This window comes from Simochromis diagramma, unplaced genomic scaffold (genome assembly GCF_900408965.1).
Source record: "Simochromis diagramma unplaced genomic scaffold, fSimDia1.1 OVJJ01000672.1, whole genome shotgun sequence".
NCBI lineage: Eukaryota > Metazoa > Chordata > Actinopteri > Cichliformes > Cichlidae > Simochromis > Simochromis diagramma.
Genome location: NW_024387215.1, coordinates 857,567 through 880,505, shown reverse-complemented (window position 1 = coordinate 880,505; position 22,939 = coordinate 857,567). Strand labels below are relative to the sequence as shown.

General features: G+C 36.7%; 2 protein-coding genes and 1 long non-coding RNA gene across 3 annotated transcripts; 2 read left to right on the top strand and 1 right to left on the bottom strand.

The window, feature by feature from the left end:
* Window positions 1-47: 47 nt before the first annotated feature.
* Window positions 48-2,956, bottom strand: LOC120746503. Its single transcript, XM_040051921.1, has 5 exons — window positions 2,675-2,956; window positions 2,217-2,267; window positions 1,812-2,060; window positions 1,443-1,715; window positions 48-419 (listed from the first exon to the last, which is right to left on the bottom strand). The coding sequence occupies exons 1-5, from the start codon at window positions 2,703-2,705 to the stop codon at window positions 337-339; spliced, it is 687 nt and encodes a 228-aa protein (XP_039907855.1). The 5' UTR covers window positions 2,706-2,956; the 3' UTR covers window positions 48-336.
* Window positions 2,957-7,944: 4,988 nt separating this feature from the next.
* Window positions 7,945-13,264, top strand: LOC120746485. The gene is made up of 6 exons (XR_005698864.1): window positions 7,945-8,509; window positions 8,595-8,663; window positions 9,638-9,706; window positions 9,895-9,978; window positions 11,097-11,198; window positions 12,874-13,264. It is a non-coding gene; the product is annotated as an uncharacterized LOC120746485 (long non-coding RNA).
* A 5,565-nt stretch (window positions 13,265-18,829) lies between these two features.
* LOC120746484 (contactin-2-like) lies at window positions 18,830-22,849 on the top strand. Its single transcript, XM_040051900.1, has 4 exons — window positions 18,830-18,861; window positions 19,913-20,188; window positions 21,398-21,640; window positions 22,020-22,849. The coding sequence occupies exons 2-4, from the start codon at window positions 19,951-19,953 to the stop codon at window positions 22,169-22,171; spliced, it is 633 nt and encodes a 210-aa protein (XP_039907834.1). The 5' UTR covers window positions 18,830-18,861; window positions 19,913-19,950; the 3' UTR covers window positions 22,172-22,849.
* The last annotated feature ends 90 nt before the right edge of the window (window positions 22,850-22,939 follow it).

Genomic DNA, 22,939 nt, shown 5'->3' with positions numbered 1-22,939 from the left:
CTGAGGCACTTTGCAGTGACTGATCCAATCGTGGAGGTGGAAAAAAGTCCTGTTCATCAACACTAGTCCTTACCAGTTTCTCTGTGGCAAGCTGAATCGCCTTTTATTGTTATTTATATGTTTTTCTTTGTCTGCTTAGTGTATGGTTTTATTATTGGAAAGCACTTTGGTCAACTGTGTTGTTTGTGCTATATAAATAAAGTTGGATTGGAACTTTGATGATAAATATGAAAAAAAAAACATTGTAGATGTAAATGTGAGGCCTTCTGTATTTTCATGCATTGCAATATGCATGCATTGACCAACTTGCCTATAAAGAATATATCAGATATGAAGTTAATAAAGATAGTAAAGCCTGAAAGCTTTACCTTCAGTCGCTGAATCAGCAGAATTCTTAAGGGTCACAGCGCCACCTGCAACTGACAAAAAATAATTTCAACCCACATAACTGTATTATAATAGATAAGATAAGATGACCTTTATTAGTCCCACAGGTGGGAAATTTGTTTCGTTACAGCAAAAGAATGAATATGTGTCTGTTAGAACAACACCATAGGTATGTCATAACCACAGAACCCTATGAAATCCTAAACTGTAAGTTACTGCAAAACTCGACATGCAGTTCTTTAGAAATGTGGCTACATATTGTGTCAACACATCCACAATGACTGTGATTGTTCAGTGCACATTTCCTCATCAATACCTGCAGTACATTTCTGGCTACTTCTTCTGCCATCATATTTTTCTAAAAGAGACATGACCCTTTCAAACAGAGAAACTCTAATGCCAAATATTGATTTTAAGGCTATACATCAGGGGTTTCAAACTCATTTTACTTTGCGCTCCACATATACCCCACTATTTACTTAACTGGGCCACACCAGTGAAACTCCCCTTTCTGTCGGGGTAAAGAAGTTACATAACTGTTTTTTTCTACACAATAAGGAAATAAGGAAGCCTTTTGTCCTCAACAATGAAAAATGGCTGGAGAAAAAAAACAGGTATTACTTTATTCAGCTCAGTGCACTCAGCTTTCCAGCCAGATGCTCCTCATTTTACATTTTTTGTTAGTTTCTTCACTTTTCCTGACATGCTTGCATTTAAATCAGGCCCCCCCAACTCTCTATGTACCTGGCCTGCACCACTATACTTGCTGTCTTTATATGGAATTTCCGCCCCACTTCCTTTCAAGACTTGTCTTTGCCTGTGATTGTCAGCATGGTGTCCTGATCAAAATAAAGTCCCGCTCTGCCTGCATGGATTCTCATGCAGGCAAGGGTGTGCATTAATAATTGACATATGCAATTAGTTTCAATTCCAAAGTTAAATTTTTAACAACTATCTGGCTATTTTTTCTTATAATTTAAGTCTATGCTAGTCAGTATTGCTGGGATTTATTGACTCAGGATTACGATAACAAAAACAACAAAAAGGTTGTATACCATCCTCTGCATTGGATTTCCTTCTGATAGCCAGCCAGCTCTCTGGTGATTCCCCAACTCCCTGTATTTTGCATTTATAAAATCCTTCATGAGACGTTGAAACATTTTGGATTTCTAACTTTCCACCATAGCTGGTACCCATGGGCAAGCTATCTTTGTAGAAATCAGCTGTGAAATTTGAGTCTTGTTTCTCTGTCTTGTTTCTACAGTGCAGAGTAACAGCATCTCCCTCCATCACAGGACAAACAGGACTCTCCAGTATCACAGCACCATCTGAAAATGCAAAGAAATTTAGAAATGTTACAAATGTGCAATGGTTTAGTCATTATAACCTTCACATTTCAGATTTTAATTCTGATAATAACATACCTGTAACAGTGATACTGACAGTGTTGCTTCTCTCTGCTCCACTCTCACACCAGTATTTTCCACTATCTGTAGCAAAAGCATATTTGATCCCACAAGTCCTCGTCACAGTGTTATTGGAACATTTCGAAAGGATTTGCTGAGTGTTCCTCACTTTCCATCCTGCTGAAATGTTAAACCCTTCACAGGTAAAAGAGACTGACTCATATTCAAAGAGCTGCAGTCTGGATGGAATGATGGAAAAAGATGAATCTGAGAAAGAAGAACAATGCAATAAAACAACGACTGAGTTCCCAGAGATTCAAGAAGTAAGGCCCATGCTAATTCAGTGTGAGTGGTGGAAAACAAGGATTTAGGCAGAAGGATTGGAAAACATGCCATGAATATAAAAGGACAAATACTACTTACAAGAGATCTTAGAATAACTTTTCTGCACATGTGCCATCAGCAGCAACAACCCTGCAGAAACAGTTTGTTTTCACACCAACATGTATAAGTTAAATCAGATTTGACATACAGTCAGTATGAAGGCATGTTTACTCATCTTTTTGTGCAAGAGATCGACATTTACATCTCCATTATAATCTAACTGATATCATCATATGACAGTTCATTACTTGCACAAATATATTTCACATTACAAGTGCTAAAAAGTAACACATAATTTGCAAATCAGGTGTTATTAAACATTACATTTAAATTATTTGCATAACTACACAAAAGATTAAATGTATTAAGACAACTAATATTTTCTTTAAAATGAAACATGTTGGGGTAGAACAGGAACAGACTACTGCAAAAAATATAAAAAAAAGATTCTATATTCAAGCAAATTACATGAGGCAAGAGACGAATGCTGTACTCACAGAGTTTACTACAGAGTGCGATGACTTCCATTCTGGCTTTCTCACTGAGAGTATCAAGCAACACTAAATCTACATATGTAGCTCATGTCTTCCTCTTCCTGTGCAGGTCACTTTACTTCTTGTGTTGAGCAGACTTTATTGAGTAAGTTTTATGAAGACTGCTGCAAGTGTGTTACAATAATAAATACAGAACAGTGGATATGTTAGACTGAGGGCAAAAAGGTTTGGTGCCAGCGTTTTAGGACTTTTGACACATTTTGACAGTTACTGTTCCTTAGCACAGCAGCAGCATTCCCATAGTGCCCCCATCTGACCAGTAAACACTGTCATGTTTTTCGGTTATATGAGGGCAGAGTCCAATAAAGCAGCTCATATCATTGCCTCACGGGAGCATGGCTGTAGTATTTTATAATCACCTGCTTCGGCAGGTAGAGATGGCCCCTAATGGCCCATATCTACGGGCTGATTTCTGCTAATAATACCCAAAGAGGGTGAAAGAAACTGCAGAAATCATTTTCAGCTCCTCTTTGGTTTACACATGATCTGTACTAATCTAATGCAGTATGCAATCAAGGTCAACCGTCCCTGTGTTTGTCATGCTCAGTGTTCACCTGATGAATAGACCAATGAATGCTAGAAAGTGATCCGACCGGAGTGTCCGGTTTGCAGTGACTCGTTAATACCTGTCTCGGTTTTTGTTTTTGTTTTAGCTTCCAGCGACTCGTTTCACTTTGACAGTAACAGTTTGGATCACTGTGTCGGAGTCTGGGGTCTTTAGCTGTGGTAAGTCTTTGTGTTTATTTGTTTGTTTTTGTTTTGGGTTTGTTTTTGAGTCAGAGAACAAAGAAATAAGAACTTTATAACAAAACACTAAAAAATGTGGTAACAAAACAAAGGGATTTTTTCTACATGTTACTGAAGAAACTCTGAATAACGTCAGACTGTTTTATCTCTGTCAAACTGTGAGCACATATAAGATGACAAATGATTGTCAGTTGTTAAAAGTGTGAGAGCAGGTTAATTTTAAAATAAAAGCTCATAGTCTAAGCAGATTTCTGTTCTTGGTGAGTGTTTGATGGGTCACCTCCAGCCTTGGCTGAGCCTTTATGCTTTTCTTTAAAGAATTTGCCAAATAGAGATAAAACACAGAGCTGACTGCAGCAGCAGGTTTCTCAGATTTTCTTTCTGTGAAGACAGCCACATACCCACAGACTGCTGCTGATTGGTCTGCTGTTTACTGAGTGGGTGGAGTCAACTCACATGAATTGTTTCAGTTTCTCCTCTGAAAATGACTGCTTGATACAAACTCAGAAGCTCAGCTGTCTGAAACAACTGAAGATGAAGCACATTTGTTGAATTTACTGAGATTAAACTGAGTTTGCACCTGTCTGTGTTGAACTGTAAAAATCATCAGTTAACACGACTTTTCAGCTGTTTGGGGGCAGAGACAGTTTCCTCCTCAGAAAAAATCCTGAATGTTTGGAGGTGTTTGGTTGATTTTAAGCTTTGGAGTCATCAGATTTGTTCTGCACTCTGTCAATCAAAGCTAGAGAGCTTACTTTTCTACTTTCAAAGGAAAATATTGTAGCAGCACTAGACTCCTGGTTCATGCTGGAAAAAACAAAAACAAAACCAGTTATCCTGATGATAACATATCACCTTGATCAGTTGTGGCAGTGTCATAGTCAGGCATTAGTACAATGTCAGAAATGTTACTGGGAAAAGGGTAACACCACCTGGGTCTGGGTGCAGTTCCCCCTCCAGGGGCAAGGGTACCTAGACCCGGTTCGTAGAGTACGCTTGGGGAGTGTGACCGTGTGTACAGCGTCTCTTTATGTCTGTCTCCATGTTGGTTGAGTGTGGAGTAAGTGCATATGAGAGCATGAGGGTGGGAATGGATGTTTGTGTCTGTGTGTGCCTGTATGTCTGTGTCTATATGTCAGGTTGGGTATCAGACGCCACCTCTCTGGGGACATCTCAGGCCCTCCAAGGTTTGGAGGCCTATCTCCCCCTACCACCACTTCCCCTGCCAGTGGCGGACTCCCTCAGGTGTCGGTGCGTTGGTGGTTCTTTGTGTCTGGGGGTGGGCGTCCGGGTACACACCGGCTCACTCCTTGGCGGCCGCTTATCGGGGCCTGGAGCCTGGGGCTCGCTCGGGCCACTCCGGAGGTGGGGTGCCCCCGGCCTCTCGGCCTGGGGCTCGGTCACTCAGGCACAGCTGGCTGCCGGCGGAGCTCACGGGCGCGTCACTGCAACTCCCCCTGGCTTCTGCTCCGCGGCTGCTGAGTGAGCCCTCATCTGGGACTCTCCTCAGCTCTTACTGGGACAGTGGCGCGGCTGCCCCTCTGTTGGTCTTCCTTGGTCTCTTGTGTTCTGGGGGCCTCTGGATGTCTGGAGTTTTGATCTCCTCCATACCTGCTTCATGCCCTGGAGGACGGGGCTGTGGCTCCCCACACTCCCTAGCAGATCGTTACATGGAGAAATCTTTGGAATGCAAGCATGCTGATCCACACAGGTATGCACACAGGTGTACACACGGGTATTCACAGACGCGGACTACAGCTTTCTTGGCTGCTGCCTCAAAGCACATTGTGCGCTGTCTATCTTGCGTGCTGCACAATATCGTTTATTATTTAGTATCTACTGATATCTACTGCTAGCTAGTTTATTGTGATGGTGCCGTTTTTTTTTTATTTATTATGTTGCTCTTTGTTGTTTGCTTTCTCTTCTGTTTTTTTTTCTCCATACAGGTGACCCAGGAGTTTTGTTCTTTTTTTTTTTTTTTTTTTTTTTTTTTTTTTTCTTTCTTCCCCCCCTTCTCACCGTCTCTTCTCCCATTTGGTTTTCTTTCTCTCCCTCTCTTTCTTTCATTCTTTCTCCCTGTCCTATCCTCCAGTCATGTCTGTCCCGTTTGTAGCAACTGAAAATAAAATAAATTCATAATTATAATAAAGGTCAATCAAATGGACCAATATGGCAAGGCCATGACGATCCACTTGGTAAAATAAATCCGCTTGGCATCTTTCTTGGCCTTAAGACAACAATTCTGATGGCTAAAGATCCAAACGGGACACAAAAAAAAAAAAAAAAAAAAAAAAAAAAGGAATGTTACTGTTGTGACTGAACCACAGGGGTGTGACTACTGTTTATTCCACTGTTAAAACCCTCATGCCCTCCTCAGGACTGCATTTTGCATCATTTCGACACCTTTGTGTACAAAAATCGAAACAATGTTGATTTGATTGCATTATTATTTTTTGTGTAGTGCCTCTCGACACAACAATTCACTTTCAGCCCATATCACTGCCTCACAGGTGCTTTATAATCGCGGTAATCAGCTACCTGGCAACCAGGTCAAAGTACAGCCTTTTATTTATATGTAACCCATTATAGAAGGAGCTAAAAATAAGAAATAAAGAAAAAAACACACACATATATTTATGATTTTAGTTAAACTGTTAACTTGGTTTAAAACACAACAGTAAGATTTCTCTTTAGTGTAAACTTGATCATTAATGAGTAATGTATTCTTATCTCATATGTGACACTCAACGTATGTAGTTCAGAACACAGTGGACATGCCTGAAGTCTGTCCCTGAACAACATTTTATATCAGACTATAGGTGTGGTGTGTTTTTACAGCTCTGCTGCACAGAGTAGATTTTAATAGACTTAGAGGTAGATAAGACAGATCGAGCAGGTGCAGGTCAAGTTATTTGATTTAAGGACTTGACTTTTAATGTGCTGATTGAAAAGTGAGCCAACAGTAAGATATCCTCAACTTTTCTCACCATAATTTGATTTCCAGTGTGAAAGAAAATGTCTTACAACTGTACTGTATTTGAATTTTTTTGCAGCTCACAATGCCTCGACAGAAGGACAGACGATCCTCTAAATCTCGACTCAGTGTATGGACTACAGTGTTTTTCCACTCAGTTATCATTCTTCAAATGACACACATCAACGCAGGTAATGGATCCTCATAATTGGTGAAAACAGACAGTATACTTTTGATATGTACACTCAGGATACGCACAAAGTACAGATTTATTAACACCTCTGTGTAAATGAAGACATTGTTAAATAAGCACTGTCATATGGATGACAGTTTCAACAAGAACTTATCAGTAGGGTTAAGGTATTTTCTTGGGTTGCATTAAAAAATTTAATTAGTAGTTATATATTAATACTATAAACTATGAAATACATATGTTTTAAATGTAGGGTTTTGTACTGTTTACTGAAGCAACAGGGGTGTTTCTAAATTGCATTGTATGCATTATACTTTATGGCAAAATGTCATTACACAAATACCACTTTACAATAATGTATTTAAAGGTGTGCTCTAAATAGAGAACAAGTGAGGAATCAATCAAGAAGGAACACTTAAAAATGAATGACAACACTGTATTTGAAATTGCAACCAGATGTGCTAAGAACATTTGGTTTCCATCACAAAATGTATTTTAGCTCAAGGTCTTTCAAATGTTGAAATAATATCAACGGTTACAGTTTAACAATAGTTGGTGGTGTCATTGTTCAAATAAACAGGTCAGTGCGCTACTAAGAATGAAAGTGAAAGCATCCCTTTAGATTAGTCATATTTTATAGCACGTTAAGGTTAAGAAGGTCCCGTATAAGAGGGAAGTGTCAGAGTTTATGACCAAGTTGTTTTTTGGGGAGTTTTTCATGTGTTTAACCTACTAAAATAACGGCCATATATTACTTTTCCAAATCCTCCTAACAGTTTACCATCGTTACATTTTCCAATCCGGTCGTTAAGTGATGACGCGACGAATCCTACTTCTGGGTCTAAAGTAGTCTGCGTTTAATATGGCTTTTGTGTTGTTAACATGTTTAATGTTTTGTATTTTCTTCTATTTGATCTCAAAAAGCTCCTAAAACAGTCAGTGATCCCTGTTGACCTCCCTCGGCTTTTATTACCGCTAATTCATTATCCTGTGATTGCAATACAAGCCCATAATTGCACCCCTCTATCTCAATGCATGACAGCTGTTAAATGTGCTTGTTTTTGCCAACTCCTCTGTTGTGCATTATTGCAAGACACTTTCACTTTGGTCTTTCCACATGTTTTCTGGATCTTTCCGGTGCAATTTTACACAGCTAATCTATACTGCCATATACTTTTTAGACAGAAGAGGCTTTCTTCTGGCAAACCTTTCAAACAAGCTGTATTTTTTCTAATTGCATTCTCATGATCTTTAAGATTTAACATGCTAACTCAGGCCTGTAGTCTTTGAGATGCAGTTATTGGAATTTTTAGAATTTCTCTGACCATTACAAGGTCTGACCTTGGGGTGAATTTGCTCAGATGTTCACTCACAGGAAGATAATGGCATTGTATTGATATACATCTGAATGCTCTAGACCAACACACAATCAAAACTCCTTTTACAGAGTTGGCTACAGAGATCAACTAATCAAGGGAATTATCACCTGTCTGCTACTTACCTTATAATTCCTATGAAAGCAGTGACTGTGTACTTAGTTTTTCACAGGATTGCATAGTCTTCTCAATTGTTTTCTTTTTCCTTTGTAATATATGTATAGTTTATTGTAACAGTATTGTACACATTAGTCAAATAGTTTGCTTTCCTGTTCTTGTCCAGTTTTCTAGCTGATCTGTAATAACTTAAACAACAACCGTAAAGAACTTCTTTCTTTCTCCATTTCCAGTATTAGTTGTATTTCCACTATCTCATGAAGAAATTCCTTCATCACACGTTTACTACACCCTGCTGTGGGTTGTTCTCACTGCTGTGTTGGCACTGCAATTTCTGGTGTTGGGACTACTTTACTGGAAGATGAAGCTAGGTATAACATGTTATGTTTTTAAAAAATATATATATATGTAAAATACACAACATGTTGATAATGAAAATTCTCTTTAATGTTTTAGTGTTATTACAGATCAAAATGAATGATCAAAACAAAGGGCAGTGTGGTGTTGCCAAGAATCTGAAGAGAGGTAGGATCTGAGCCACTTTTTTTCCTCTTACTATTTTCATTATTGGGAGATACATGCATACAGATACACATATACACACACACACACACACACACACATATATATATATATATATATATATTTATTTATTTAAAAGCAATGGAAGGATGTGATGTGATGTTGGTATAAGCCAGTGGTTCCCAAAGTGGGGGGCACACCCCCTGGAGCACATTCTGGGCTGTCCAAATCACTGACAAACAGTATCCAACATTCTTGATTTTTAGTTCAAACACTTCTTATAATGAAATTTTGGAGATGTGAGCTCTTCATACAGTAACGTTACAGTGGGATACAAATAATATCAGGCTGAACCTGCCATAATTCGTTCCCCTGGTTCAAATCACTCAAGATTTTCTTGTTAAAAAAAAGGGAGGCCTAGCAAAAAAAAAAAAAAAAAAAAAAACACTTTGGGAAACACTGGTATAAGACATTATACAATTATGCGTAAATGTACATGGACCTTTCTTACCTGCTGAAAATCAAATGGGGGAAAAAGTGGAAAATTTAAAAATATTAAAACACTTAAAAAGTCATTTTGCCTTACCAAGGCACTATCTGTAATGAGACAGAGAGCCTCCTTGCATGTCTTCATCCTTAAAAACAGTTTACCTCCCTCCACACATCAGTTATCAACTTATCCATGAGGGCCTCGGATTACCAAAACGTAGTTGTCAAAAACTATTGTTGGAATATTTTTCTATGAAAGCCAGTTTTAATTTTCTCTTCATGGCATAGAATCGAACACCTATGCACACCTTCATATCATATCACACATGACATAACATCACTGTAATATGCTCAGTAATAGCATTGAGTGAGATCATTTGTAAATGAGAAATAGTTGTAAAAATACATTGTTGTTTTGTAGTTGTTACAAGAAATGCTTTATAGCCGTTCTGCTTGAAGTTCACATCATCTCTGGCATTTTCTTTTAGACACTGAAACTGCCGCTGATAATTTGAGCCTCGAGACAAACAAAGTCACAAACCCACAGACACAAAAAGGTAAGAAGAGCTCTGTGAACGTGTTAGTCTGCAGTCCTCTGAGGCTGCTGCGTGTGATATTTATACCTAAATAGCAATCTGCTGTTAAACCAAAATTGACCTGTGGTAATAGCTAGATGATAAGTTAACTCTTAAAATGCTACTCTACAATATATAATGTGTATATGCTACAATATATGTTCTGTTAGTTTCTTTTCCAGATAAAGATGAACCCTCCTTTCACACATTACACTCTACTTTCATTGACAACAATACTCTGCAGCCTATATATGGTGACTATTCATATTTTAATTCTTTACTATATTATATTGTATGAAGTATTTTACACACATTTTCTCACACAAGTTTGAAACGTAAATTATAGCTGACTGTTATGAGAAATTGGCAAATACAATTCCTCTGTTGCTTCAGACAAACTATTTACCTGCAAGCAACATCAACCTGCTTAAAAGCCTGTTTTTCACTTTTGTTCAGTGTTGGTTTCACTTGTCCAGATTTTTACATTTTTGCTTTTCAACCCTATATGAGCAGGACCTTGGCTTGTAGTTAGTGCTTCTGCCTCAGTGCAGGAGGATGTGCACCTTAGTATCCACTTTATGCAGCTATTTAAAACACATCCTACGCTAATGCTGCATAAACTCCACAACAGTTTTCCTGATTAAGCTAAAACTTTATATATGAATATGTGTTTTAAAAATAGAATCTGGATTATAGTGTACAGATTGAAAAAATAACTTACTCTAATACTTAGTCTCGATAATAAAAAACTTGGCATCTTAAGCGTTAAGCATCATATCAATGCTTAGCACAAAGAAAATATTGTAGAGGTTTAAGTACCACAAGTCCTTTCCCATTAGAAATAAAAATGTTTCCATTGTCAACTACCAGTGACTGAAGTAAGCCTGTTCCCGTCAGGGAAGGGGGAAAAAAAACATGGTTCAAAAGTCTAAGGGGCTTGGAAAGAAAGGTGTTTTTTTAAGTTACTTGAAGACATTTCTGACACCCGTTTCCACAGCTTGGCTCATGTGATTAGGCAGAGCATCACTAAGGGGTCATGACCCTCTTAGGGACACTCCCAATAGGGCTTAAACATCTGGGACGCTCCACTAATTGCTCTCAGAACTGAAGAAGCTTCTCGGATGAGAGATGAAACGTCTTCAACAAACTTGAAGAAGTCCAGACGCTTTTCTTTCCAAGCTTAGGCTACGATGACCTGGATGACTGAGAACCTTCACAGACATGGTTCAAATGTTAAAAGTGTATATAAAAAATGTATGCATGTTCTAAATAATAGGAATCAAATATCAGTTTTATCCTACGTTTTGTAACATAATTTCAGTTTTTTAAATATTATATATACAAAGGTTTGTAATTTTGGTTATTTCCATAGATTCCGTGGATTCGGGAGAATGCAGCTTCATGGTGCAAGCTACTCTTGCAGATCCAGCTTTCACTCCTCAGAAATGCCAATATTCTGCAATTAAGTGGTGAGGTATGGGATTCTTTTGATATTTTGGTTGTTGTTTCTTTTTTAGTCCATTTCATGATTGTAAACCCAAAGAAGTCAGCAGAACTGATTAAGGCAAACAATTTCCTTATTTTTTTTTCTAAATTGATGAAAATTATGTGGTTCTGTTGGCTTCATCGTGTGCTAGCCTACAGCTACAGCTTGCTATGGAACGGTTTGCAGGCGAGTGTGAAGCGGTGGGAATGAGAATCAGCACCTCCAAATCTGAGGCCATGGTCCTCAGCCGGAAAAGGGTGGATTGCCCACTCTGGGTTAGGGATGAGTTCTTGCCCCAAGTGGAGGAGTTTAAGTATTTCGGGGTCTTGTTCACAAGTGACGAGAGGCGGGAGCAGGAGATTGACAGACGGATTGGTGCAGCGGCTGCAGTGATGCAGACGCTGTACCGGTCTGTTGTGGTGTAAACAGAGCTGAGTGTTAAAGCGAAGCTCTCAGTTTACCAGTCGATCTACATCTCTACCCTCACCTGTGGGTTTTGACCGAAAGAATGACATCACGGATACAAATGGCAGAAATGAGCTTCCTCTGAAGGGTGGCTAGACTCTCTCTCAGAGATAGGGTGAGTAGTTCAGCCATCCGACAGGGGCTCAGAGTAGAGCCGCTGCTCCTTCACATCGAAAGGAGCCAGTTGAGGTTGTTCGGGCATCTGATAAGGATGCCTCGTGGGTGAGGTGTTCCGGGCATATCCCACCAGGCCGAGGCCCCGGGGCAAACCCAGGACACACTGGAGAGATTATATCTCTCGGCTGGCCTGGGAATGCCTTGGTGTTCCCCCGGATAAGATGAAGGAGATGGCTTGGGAGAAGGAGGTCTGGGCTTCTCTGCTTAGGCTGCTTAAGCGGAAGAAGATCGATGGATAGATGGAGATAAATGTTGAAGGCTGTCAGCACTTCAGTATTTTAATTACATTTGACAATGTACTGTCTGACTAAAAAACAGAAATTTTCATAATTCAATTTAAAAATATTCAGTAAATTGTACTTAAAGTTTTCATTCATATCCCCCATTTAAAGATGACACAACTTAAAAGGAATGAGTACAACAGAGTCACTTTTTTAGTATAGCAAAACTCAATGTTGTAATAATTTTTAAATAAACAACAGTCAAACATCAAATTTGAAAAACTGAACAACATGTCACACGAAACGCCAAAAAATAAAAAAAATAAGGCAACTAATTGCCTCAAGTACATTGAGTACTACTAAATTTAACAGCTTATGTGCATTTCTTTCAGTTCAACAGTATTTTCTTGGCCTCTGCTAGTGACACACTATGCTGTTAATATTCAAATAATAAACTGATTATATGAACAAATAAATATTTAAAAAGAATATATTAAATGCAAAGACAACATGTACTTTTAAATATCTGAATTTAAATATCATATATTTTAAATATATTTTATATATTTTATATATATATATATATATATATATTAAATATATAAAATATATATAAATATATATTATATATTTATATATATATATTTTAAATGTCAGTAACATGAATCATGTCTTTGTCACCACCTAGTGGTAGGAAACATAGTTGTTGAACACATGAATCTTGTACAACAAAACATGAGTTAGTTCTGGTTTAGCTCTGGTTACTAAAAATACTAATCCTCTTTTCTCCCTCTTTACAGATCAGTGAAAGGAGTGTCAGCGCAATCACGGAGACTGTGCAACCCGTTTACTGTGCTGTTTTGTTTGCTAAGATTCGGTCACATTTCTTAAATATTCATCTCGGGTTGCATTTTCAGTCTGTGTATATTTGGAATAAGAGGAGTTGAGTTAAGTGTGAGTAAAATTCAAAAAAATGCTTTACAACATATTTTTTAGCTTGGTTGTGTTATTGTCATGGTCCCTGCGGAGGCATAGAGTTTTGTGTGCGAGGGATAACCTGTGAGGAGTGAGGTACCGGAGCATGTGTGGACATTTTGTATTTCCCTGACCCTGTGGACCCCTGGAACCCTTTCCCCCCCACGTATATATATGTATACATGGTGTGGATTAATAAAGCACTGTTTAACTGTATCTCTCGGTGTGCGCCTGAGTCCGTCCTGCCTGCCTTGACAGTTATAGTGAAAATATTGTGTTGTAATGCAAACAAATGAAATTCAAAAAAACGATGCAATAAATAATTTTTCATGTAGCCACAAGATAATTCGTTTGATGTAATATAAATAAATGTGGAATCACTTAACAAATTTGTCAGGATTTCTCATTTGTCATGATTTAATGTTGCAGTCTTTGCTTTGTTTCATGATTTCTACAAAAGAAAATTAAAATTAATTAACTTCTAAATTTCATTTCCAGATACAAATTCTGTTTACATATTAAACCCCTTCTTTCTCTTGTGAAAAGAGATGTAATTAAATGATAATGAGGACATATTTAAAAAAAAACTAATCTGTGAAAACACAGAACAATTATTTATGGCATAATGATAATTTTGTCTTCTTTTCACCATTTATGTGAAGCCATTATATTGCTCCTTTTAGAAAAAAAGAAGCTACTTGGACCATGTAGGCTAAGTGTGTCTGTTTGGTCATGTTAATGGTCTTAATCTCCTATACTGAACATCACATGTTACATCCACAATAAAAATCAAACAGTAGATTTTTTTGACTAACTGAAGTTATATTTTCTGTTTCTCAAGTAAACAAGCAAAACATAATAAATTCATAATAAAATATAAAAATACAAGAAAAAATATTAGAAAAAAATGAACAGCTGTAACTTTAAGAAATACTGGTAGGAGCAGTACTGCCCCTCAGCATCCTAGTGGATGCACCTATGGTATTTCCATTTCACCAGGACTGGAACTCATGTGAGATTTTTTGTACATGCACCTATGATATGAATTTGCCTCTTCGTTCTCAAGATTCTTAGAAAAGTTGACCTCTAAACTTGGCCTTGAGGTCAAGGTCATCCGGATTCAAAGTGGTTTAAGACTTTTAGTAGCCAAAAAAAGTAAAAAAAAAAAAAAAAAGGTTTAGAACAGTTGTTTGTTTATTTCATAATTCATTTCTGACATGTATGTAATACATGTTTAAAAGCCTTTCTTCTCTGGATAATTAGAAGGGAACAGCAACTGTTAGAAATACGTTTTTAATAAAGTTTCTTTTCAATATTGATCGCAGTGTATAATCATAATAGTTAATATACTCCTCAATAAAAGGATACAAGCATTATGAAGTGTTAACTAAGAGAGACAGAAAGAGTTGAGTGTTGAAGGTAAATTGCTAAACGCTCAAAGAACACAATTTCAGACAGGACAGGCTGCTTAGCCTTGGGTGTATAATAACAGGATGCTCTAGTCAACAACAAATAGAGACTTCATTGTGTCAGTCAAAGCTTACTTTAACATGAAAATAAACATCCCTGGTAACAACTGTAAGAGAGTGGTTTTCTCACACAGGACAAGATCCCTGATTGGAGGTTTATGACCGTTGCCATGCAGAAGGACCTTGAGGAGTACAAATCAGGGAGTGCTAAGTGTAAACCATGGCATCCCCCTTAAAATTTATGTTCGTTTTTGTGCCTCTGAGAGTGGGATACAATGTATAAAAAGGGCTGTAATTTTGGTATTCAAAAGTATTACTACAATATTCAACTACAGCTGAAAGTCTGCAATTCAATAACACATCCAATGTTTGATTTAAAATCCACTGTGGTGGTGTAAAGAGGCAAAAAGTACAAAAATGGCATCATTGTCCAAATGCTTTTATATACTGTACACACTGGATAGGTTGCAAGGGCTAGTAGAAACGCCTCAATGTGCATTGTGCGAGCATGGCACCATATTGGCAGGCCACGAGTCAAAACAAACACACTGTGTTGGAAGGAAGATTGCTACAAACCATACATAAAAGGATCTCAAAAGAAAAAGGACGGTATAGAGACAAATTGCGTCCGGATGTAAAGAGACAAAAAAAGGCAAAAAATAGTGTGCATTGCAAATGTGGACCCATATGAAATACGGCCGTGGAGGAGAATCCTGAAGACCAACCGCTATTGACTTGCCATGATCTATTCTCGTACCTTGTCTGTGGAGTCAGGGCATACACGGTGAACCAATTTCGCAATTATAAATCTCTGGAGGCGCACATCCAATTCACCATGGATAGGATACAAGATTTGGTTATTTTTAAGCCTCTACGTTGTGAATACATCGTCATTCAAACAAAGGTAAGTAAGCTTGAGTACTGAGTACCCTGAACATTCAGATTCATTAATAAATTCATTCATGAGGGTAAATTACAGTGAGAACATGCGTAGGCTCTGTTAGATGGATAACATAGTGAGTTCAGTGCATTGATGTGACATTGTCCTGAAGGATTTAGTTATTCTCTATGGTTAAAGAAATTGAACAAATTAATTCATATTTATTATAAATAATCCTAATTATACATCTTGCTTCCTTGTTTGTGTCCTGTGTCACTAAAATACATTATTTTTTGGTTTTATACATTGATTAATGACCTGCAGAGTCTCCTTATCATATTAGGGGTCCCTAATTGTCACTTAAAGTCAAACTTTATGCTTTCTCCATCTTGACAGTGATTACATCCTTGCATTACATACTTTAGCTTCATTTTTTGCTGGCAGGTTTAAAAAACAAAAAACAAAACAAAACAAAAAAAACAGGCAGATTTAGAATATAACCAGTGATACTATAGATGATAAACTATAGATGGATACATAAAAAGAAAAAAATTGCATGTATGTGCTTACTTTGTTACATTTATGATAAATGGATTTGAAAGTAGATAAAACACATTTGTGTCGGCCTTGCTTCATTAAAGTTCTTGTCTTTAAATTAACTTTGTCTGTGTGTGTTTCAGGTCCTGCACTCTCAAAGACTCAATGAACCAGCATTGCAGCCATTGGTCATTGTGAGCATAACAGGGAAGGTTGAAGCCGACCACTGCACCTGTCACGGCCGGAGTCGCGGAGACCTGCAGCCATGTCACTGCTCTTCTGTTTAAAGTAGAAGTAACAGTGGTGATCCGTGGCACAAGGACTGTTACAGATGAACCTGCATACTGGGTTTTGCAGGGCAATATGACCAAGATACAGCCAGAGGTTGGCCATAAGATAGACTTCTACTCTTTAGCTGCCCAAAAAAAAGGCTCTCGATCAAAACATAAACAGACCATTCGTTGTGACAGGTAAAAGAAGCTGTCGTCAAAAAAAGAAATTCCACCTGCTACTATGGAGGAGTTGTCTCAACTGATGGGAAAATATTTCTCCAAGCACCGTGTTCTGAGTAACCCATGTTTTATTTAGGGGGTCTAGATTCATGCCTGAAGTGCATTGCCAAGTAAATAATTTGCATTTACTGAAAATGCACTAACTAAGTAACACTGTTCAAAAGTTGAATAAAGGAACAAACAAATGTTTTTCCTTTTTTTTTTTTTTTAATTAAAACCACTTTGTAGAACATCACATCAATGTAGAATCAATGTCATGTATAGTTTACAAATGACAAAATGCTCACATAAAATCATGACAGCATTTATATAATATCACCCACTACTAGCATTCTGTAATTTACTGGCTCTTTTGAAAACCTATCACTACATATACAGCACAAGACTTATTTAACAAGAGCATTTTTCCCTGGTTTCACTACCACACTGGGGCACATGATCACCAAAACACAGCAAACCTTCACCATCTTATCCATAAGGGTACCGTATAAGGGTCACCTCTTCACCCTCATATGGAATGTCTGAGGTTGAAGCAGAGAAGTTAGAAGATTAATGATGCCATTGTGTTTTCTTTTTCCAACCAAGAGAGTTTGCTTTTGATCTTCTAATATAAAATAAAACACATTATAAAACACAACATTTAAAAAAAAAACAATAAAAAAAATTTAAGTAATTGTAAATGTGGCAATTGGAGCCAGGTGGGCACAATTTTCTCAGTTTTGATTGCTGTCAATGACAAATAAATAAAAGATCCTTTGTTCTAGTTTCTTTGCTAGTGTGGGTTTTTAACTTTTTACCCCCCTAAGAGTGTATAGTTGAACCTTAAAAAAAAAAAAAAAAAGGAGCCACGTTCTGGATTTCCAAACACGGGTGAAAAAATTAGAAAAAAAAGAGAGAGAAATTACCAGAACTAGCACAAAACCGTAGTGCATGATAACAGAATGAAAATGCTTCAACTTAAGTTAAAAGGTTACGAGAATAAAAGGAGGAAATAAGAAAAAGCTCCGAAATAAGCAGAGCTGCCGTAACAGGCTGCCACACAAGAGGGCGCCGGAAATAACAAGACTGTTATTGACTCAAACCTACATATGTGCCAAAATAGTCTGCACAGGAAGTATGACATACGTTATATCTTTCTGCAGACCTGTGATGCTCGGTCAGTCAGGCTAGACAGCATGGAGATGAAAACATTTTTCACCTGTCTGCGTGAGTACTGAGTGTACCTATATTTATTCACCAATAATTCATCAATTAATTTTTTTTTATTCTTAATATATAGTTGTCATATATTATACATAAAAAATGTATCAAAGAAGAATTGTTAGAGATTAAATGTTTACAACATGAGCAATAACTTTCTTTGTGCCTGGAATTATTTAAATTTCATAAAATGGGCTTAAAAAGTGTTTCTTTGGGCCATAATATACATGATATTACAATGATATTACTATGTTGACACATATCTTTGGATCCAAGCATCAACAGCATGACTGATGTACTGCTCTCTTTTTCCTCCAGTCCCGAACATGTTCTTGCTTTTGACTGCACACTGTTCTCACAGTTACGCTTCAAAAACTGGTGAGAAGTTAAGTTTTGCAAAAACAGATGCATATTTGAATTTTGCTGAACTGCTTTGCAAGGCTAATTATTTCTTACTGCTCTAAAGTCACAGTCAAAACCCCTATCCTAGCTGAATATCTTTCATTATCACATGGTTAAAAATTTATAAAAAATTTCAAATAAAAGAAATTTAGTTCATGGACATGTATTTTGTTTTTTAAATTCCAAATCATTTAATCATTAAAGTTTCTCAATAAAAAATGGGATTCACTGTTCAAAGTGTTTTAACACAAAATATATGTGTATGGGTATGTATATATGTAACACGTATTCATTATGAGGTGTTCAATGTTTTGTGTACCCATAAAAAAGTGTCACTAAGTTCTTAAACTTTGGCCTTTCACTTGAACAACAGTCATTCTTGGACTACCCGTTTCAGATGAAACTGCTAATTAGACATTTGATATCAGTAAGTGTATCGAGTGATCAAAAAAATAATGACATAAAAAAAAAAAAATTATAACCATATAAGAATTGTGGATAATTAAATAAAAACCTTAATTTCATATGCTCTTTTTTTTCTTTTTTCAGATCCAGATATTCTCACTGTCTTCCCAACCAGACTGCAGTTCTTTGAGTATGAGTCCATCTCTTTTAGCTGTGATGGTTTAAATCACCTGGCTAAATGGAGAGGGGTAAGAAATATTGAAGATTTCATTCCAACATGTACAAATTACACAGTGACGCCAACAGTGAACTGCACCATAAATAATGCTTTTGAAACTGACACTGGAAAATACTGGTGTGAAGATGAAGAAGGATGGAAGAGCAATGCTCTCAGCATCACTGTCACTAGTAAGTTTACAGCATCTAAAGAATTTAATTTAAAAAGACCCACAATATATTCAAGAATGGTGATGGAAGGATAATGAAATCAGAAGTAAATCATCAAATAACCAACTCAATTGTGGCCAGCAAGTGATGATAAAGTTAAGGGGATATTAAAAAATGTCCAATGCTTACTGCAACAAGTACACATCTCCAATTGTTACATCTTGTAGGATAGCTTTATTGATTATTGAATACAGCTCCCCTTTGCCAAGTTTTACAACTTTATTACTAAATGCAGAGAAATTCAGAAAAGTTCTATCAAAATTTAACCGGACCATAAATTGCTGGTCTGATCAGTTCATTCCCGTACAATAGTATTACATTCATAAGGTTTTTTAAGTGTTACAACAGCAGAATTCCAAGACATTTCCTTTAAATATTCAATCTTCCAATTTGAGGCAGTGCTAAAAATGTACTTATTTTGAATAAATTATCCCAATGTTAAGTCAAATTGCACGTTTAGTGAACTTCATTTATTGCATTTATATATATTGTTTGAATGTTATTAGTAAAGTAATGCATAACTAGTTATCTTGGCAGCGTCAATAATCACACTTGGTTATTCACGATGCCCCAGCAATACATATTTGCTTTCTTGTCTGTGATAAATATTGCCTGGTAACATCAGGTCTGGTAGGGAAACGTTTCATTAAGTTCTTTCGCACTGATTTCTACATCTGTTTTCGAAAGGACAGATTTTAGCTGTGTGCTAAATATCACTGTAATAGTGACATTGTTGTAAGTGTGATGCCAGTGCAAGAAGGCTTCTTGTGGGGTTTGTGAAGCAGATTAAATTAGACAGACTCTTAAAATACACAAATATTCTGCTTGTAAATGCTGTGAACCTATGAATAACATCTACAACAATTTATTAAACACTGTTTTTTTTTTTCATTGTACAATTAATAAGTTTGTATTTTGTTATAGCTCCTATTTTAGAACTTGTAGATAGTCTTTTTGTCACTCATGATAACTATCTCTGCTTCAATTTCTCTTTTTTTTTTTCTTTTTTCAGTTGGTTCTGTGATCCTGGAGAGTCCTGCTGTACCTGTAATGGAGGGGAAAACTATCAACCTGTACTGTAGAAAGAAGGGAGCTTCTCTAAACCAAATAGCTGATTTCTATAAAAATGACTTAAAAATTGGGACCAGCTATTCTGGGAAAATGACCATCCACAATGTTTCCAAATCTGATGAAGGGCTCTACAAGTGTACCATCTTGGAAGCTGGAGAATCACCAGAAAGCTGGTTGATTGTGATAAATAAGACTCTGGAAGAACAAAACCAAGAAGGTAATACTTATTATTAATGTTCATCTTCTGTAGTCTAAACCCTCTTGTTAAGCCTTATCATTTCATGGTTCACATGCAGTAATTTCACTGCAAAACAATTTTGGAAAAAAAATAAAAACAAAAACAAACTCTTCATTGTTTTGTTTTGAGTTTGTTTTGTTTTTGCAAGAAACTATTAGATCCCAGGTGAGTCACAAATAGAAACATTTTAAAGTTACAGCAAATGAAACTGCCAATGAAGATTTCTGCAACGTTCTGATGATTACCCTGAATTTAGAGAGAATTTGAATCATTTTTTTACACTTCTTTTTGTCTTTTTTACACTACTTCATATTATTACATAATAGATACACTGATAATCTGTCTTGCCTCTTTAAAGATTTTCAGTGTGTTTAGTTTTGGTTTGTGCTGTGTCTCATAGTACCGTGTCACAGTTGTTAATTAAACAGTCATGTGATATAAATATTTTGTCAGTGTGACGTAAATAGAGGCCAGACTCTCACTCACATGCATTTATATACAGTGAATAGCAAAAGAGTTCAAAAAAGTCAGAGCAGTTGGAAGGTCCAGTTTCCACAGGGCTTAAATTGAGACAATGTCAGTTTTCTCACAGAATCCAGAGTCAGTCTCACCACTTGATGTCTCATAAACTCCAAATCTTGCACACAGTGACAGACTGGTGAATATAACTTCACAATAATTTCAAAAAACTGCAGCAGTAGTGCTTTAGAAACTGCTTTCAGGGAAATGATCCAGAAAAGCCTGAGCCACTGCTGCTTCGTTATGAAGTTGCCAAATGAGATCATCAGGACAGGTGTTTGATCGCTACCAGCTGTCTGACTCTGAAACTCACACACCTGGTGAAAACTCCTTTGCATAGGTCTTCCATTAGGCCAGTGCATACACACACACAAATGGGGAAAATGGAGACACGGACTTGAAACAGAAGCAGAAGCCAAAAACACAAAGAGAAGACTGAGGGAACAGGAAGAAAACTCATACAGGAAGAAGTCATTGATGACTAGACTGAAGATCTCAAATAATATAGTACAGAACTAACAGGAACAGAAGAAAATCATACACAAGAAAATAAACATAAAACATATAATATAGACACAAGCCCTCTCTTCAAAATAAAAACATTGTGTTGATAAGACCCAGTAAAAGACCCAGTGACTATAAAATATTCATAAACTCTACTTTAATCAGATATCACGGTGACCCTGGAGAGCCCTGCTCATCCTGTGATGGAGGGGGAAACTGTGGTTCTGAGCTGCCTGAACGAGACGTCTGCAAACCTTCCAGCTGTCTTCTATAAAGATGGCCTCTTCATTGGGACCAGCTCTGTGGGAAACATGACCATCCACCAAGTCTACAAGAGTCATGAAGGACTTTACAAGTGCACAATATCTGGAGTAGGAGAATCATCAGAAAAATGGCTGTCTGTTAGAGGTGACACATAAACATGATTCAAAATATCAAAATAAGGATTTTGTGCTTGATTGTTGTGTCTGTTTAACCATAAATAGCTATTTACAGCACTTATATTGAACTCTTCAGTTGTATTTTGTAATACTGTTGCTTTAAAACATCAGAGAAATTTGGATAAATTGTCTACACATTTGTTGTCTGTCATGGCATACAGTCTAAGCTTTATTTTCTTAATAAGTATATGACCCTATACATAAAATTAACCCTACCATTACATTACAAATTGCGGATTACAGTAAGAGAAGTTTAATGTGTCCCAAGAAGACAAAATGGTAAGAAGTAAAAAGAAAAACATGTAAATGAGTTTTGTGTGACATATGGTGACGTGGTGTCGTTGCAGGGCTTCCCAGAGAGGCATGTTTTTGTTCGGACCAATTCTTTCACCTCCTCCTCCTTTTGCGGGTCGTCCTAACTATTGTGATGGTAGCTCTGCTGATACTGCTTGTGGGACTCCTTCACTGTGGGAAACTCGGACCAAAAAAGAACTCATAGATTGATGAATCAATCATAATCAACAAGAAATCACCATCAAGCACATAAACACTTTTATAAGTTTGGTTACTACAGTTTTACTGTTGTTCTTTTATTTTATTACATTTAATCTATTGTTGTTTAAAATACATTTGCATTGCATTTTGACAATGCGAGAGACTCAAAAATTATTTTATTTCTGCAACTACCTTAAAAAAGAAACAAAAAAAAAAGACTAACTTCAATATGTGAGTGAATATGACTATGACTGTTGATGTTTGCAAAGCAGAATAGATATAACCATTATATAGTCACATGTATATTTTTAAAGGTGTGCACTGAGTTCTTGCAGCATGTGTTACCCAAGGTTTTATTTAGTGGCTGCAGCTCATCAAACGCAAACCGCAGAAGTAACAGACACACAAATGACCCTCCTAGACATAACAAAATGTTTATAGAAAAAGAAAACTGTCTCGGTTGATTAATATAGCTTGAGAAAACTAAAAGAATACACATATTTTAGATATATATAATTACTAGTGCTGTCAATAGATTAAAAAAATGAACTAATTAATCACACAATATTCTGTAATTAATCGCGATTAATCGCAATTACTTGATCAATAGCCTGGTTGCATTGCATTTTATATTTAAGCTTGTAACTGACATTTATGCAATATAATGAAGCAAATGCAGAATAAACACAAAGAATGTTAAATGCTTAAATTCAAAGATAATTTGAATAGTTTTCTTCAGTCTTTTAACACAGGTTCTCTGTGTGAAATACAA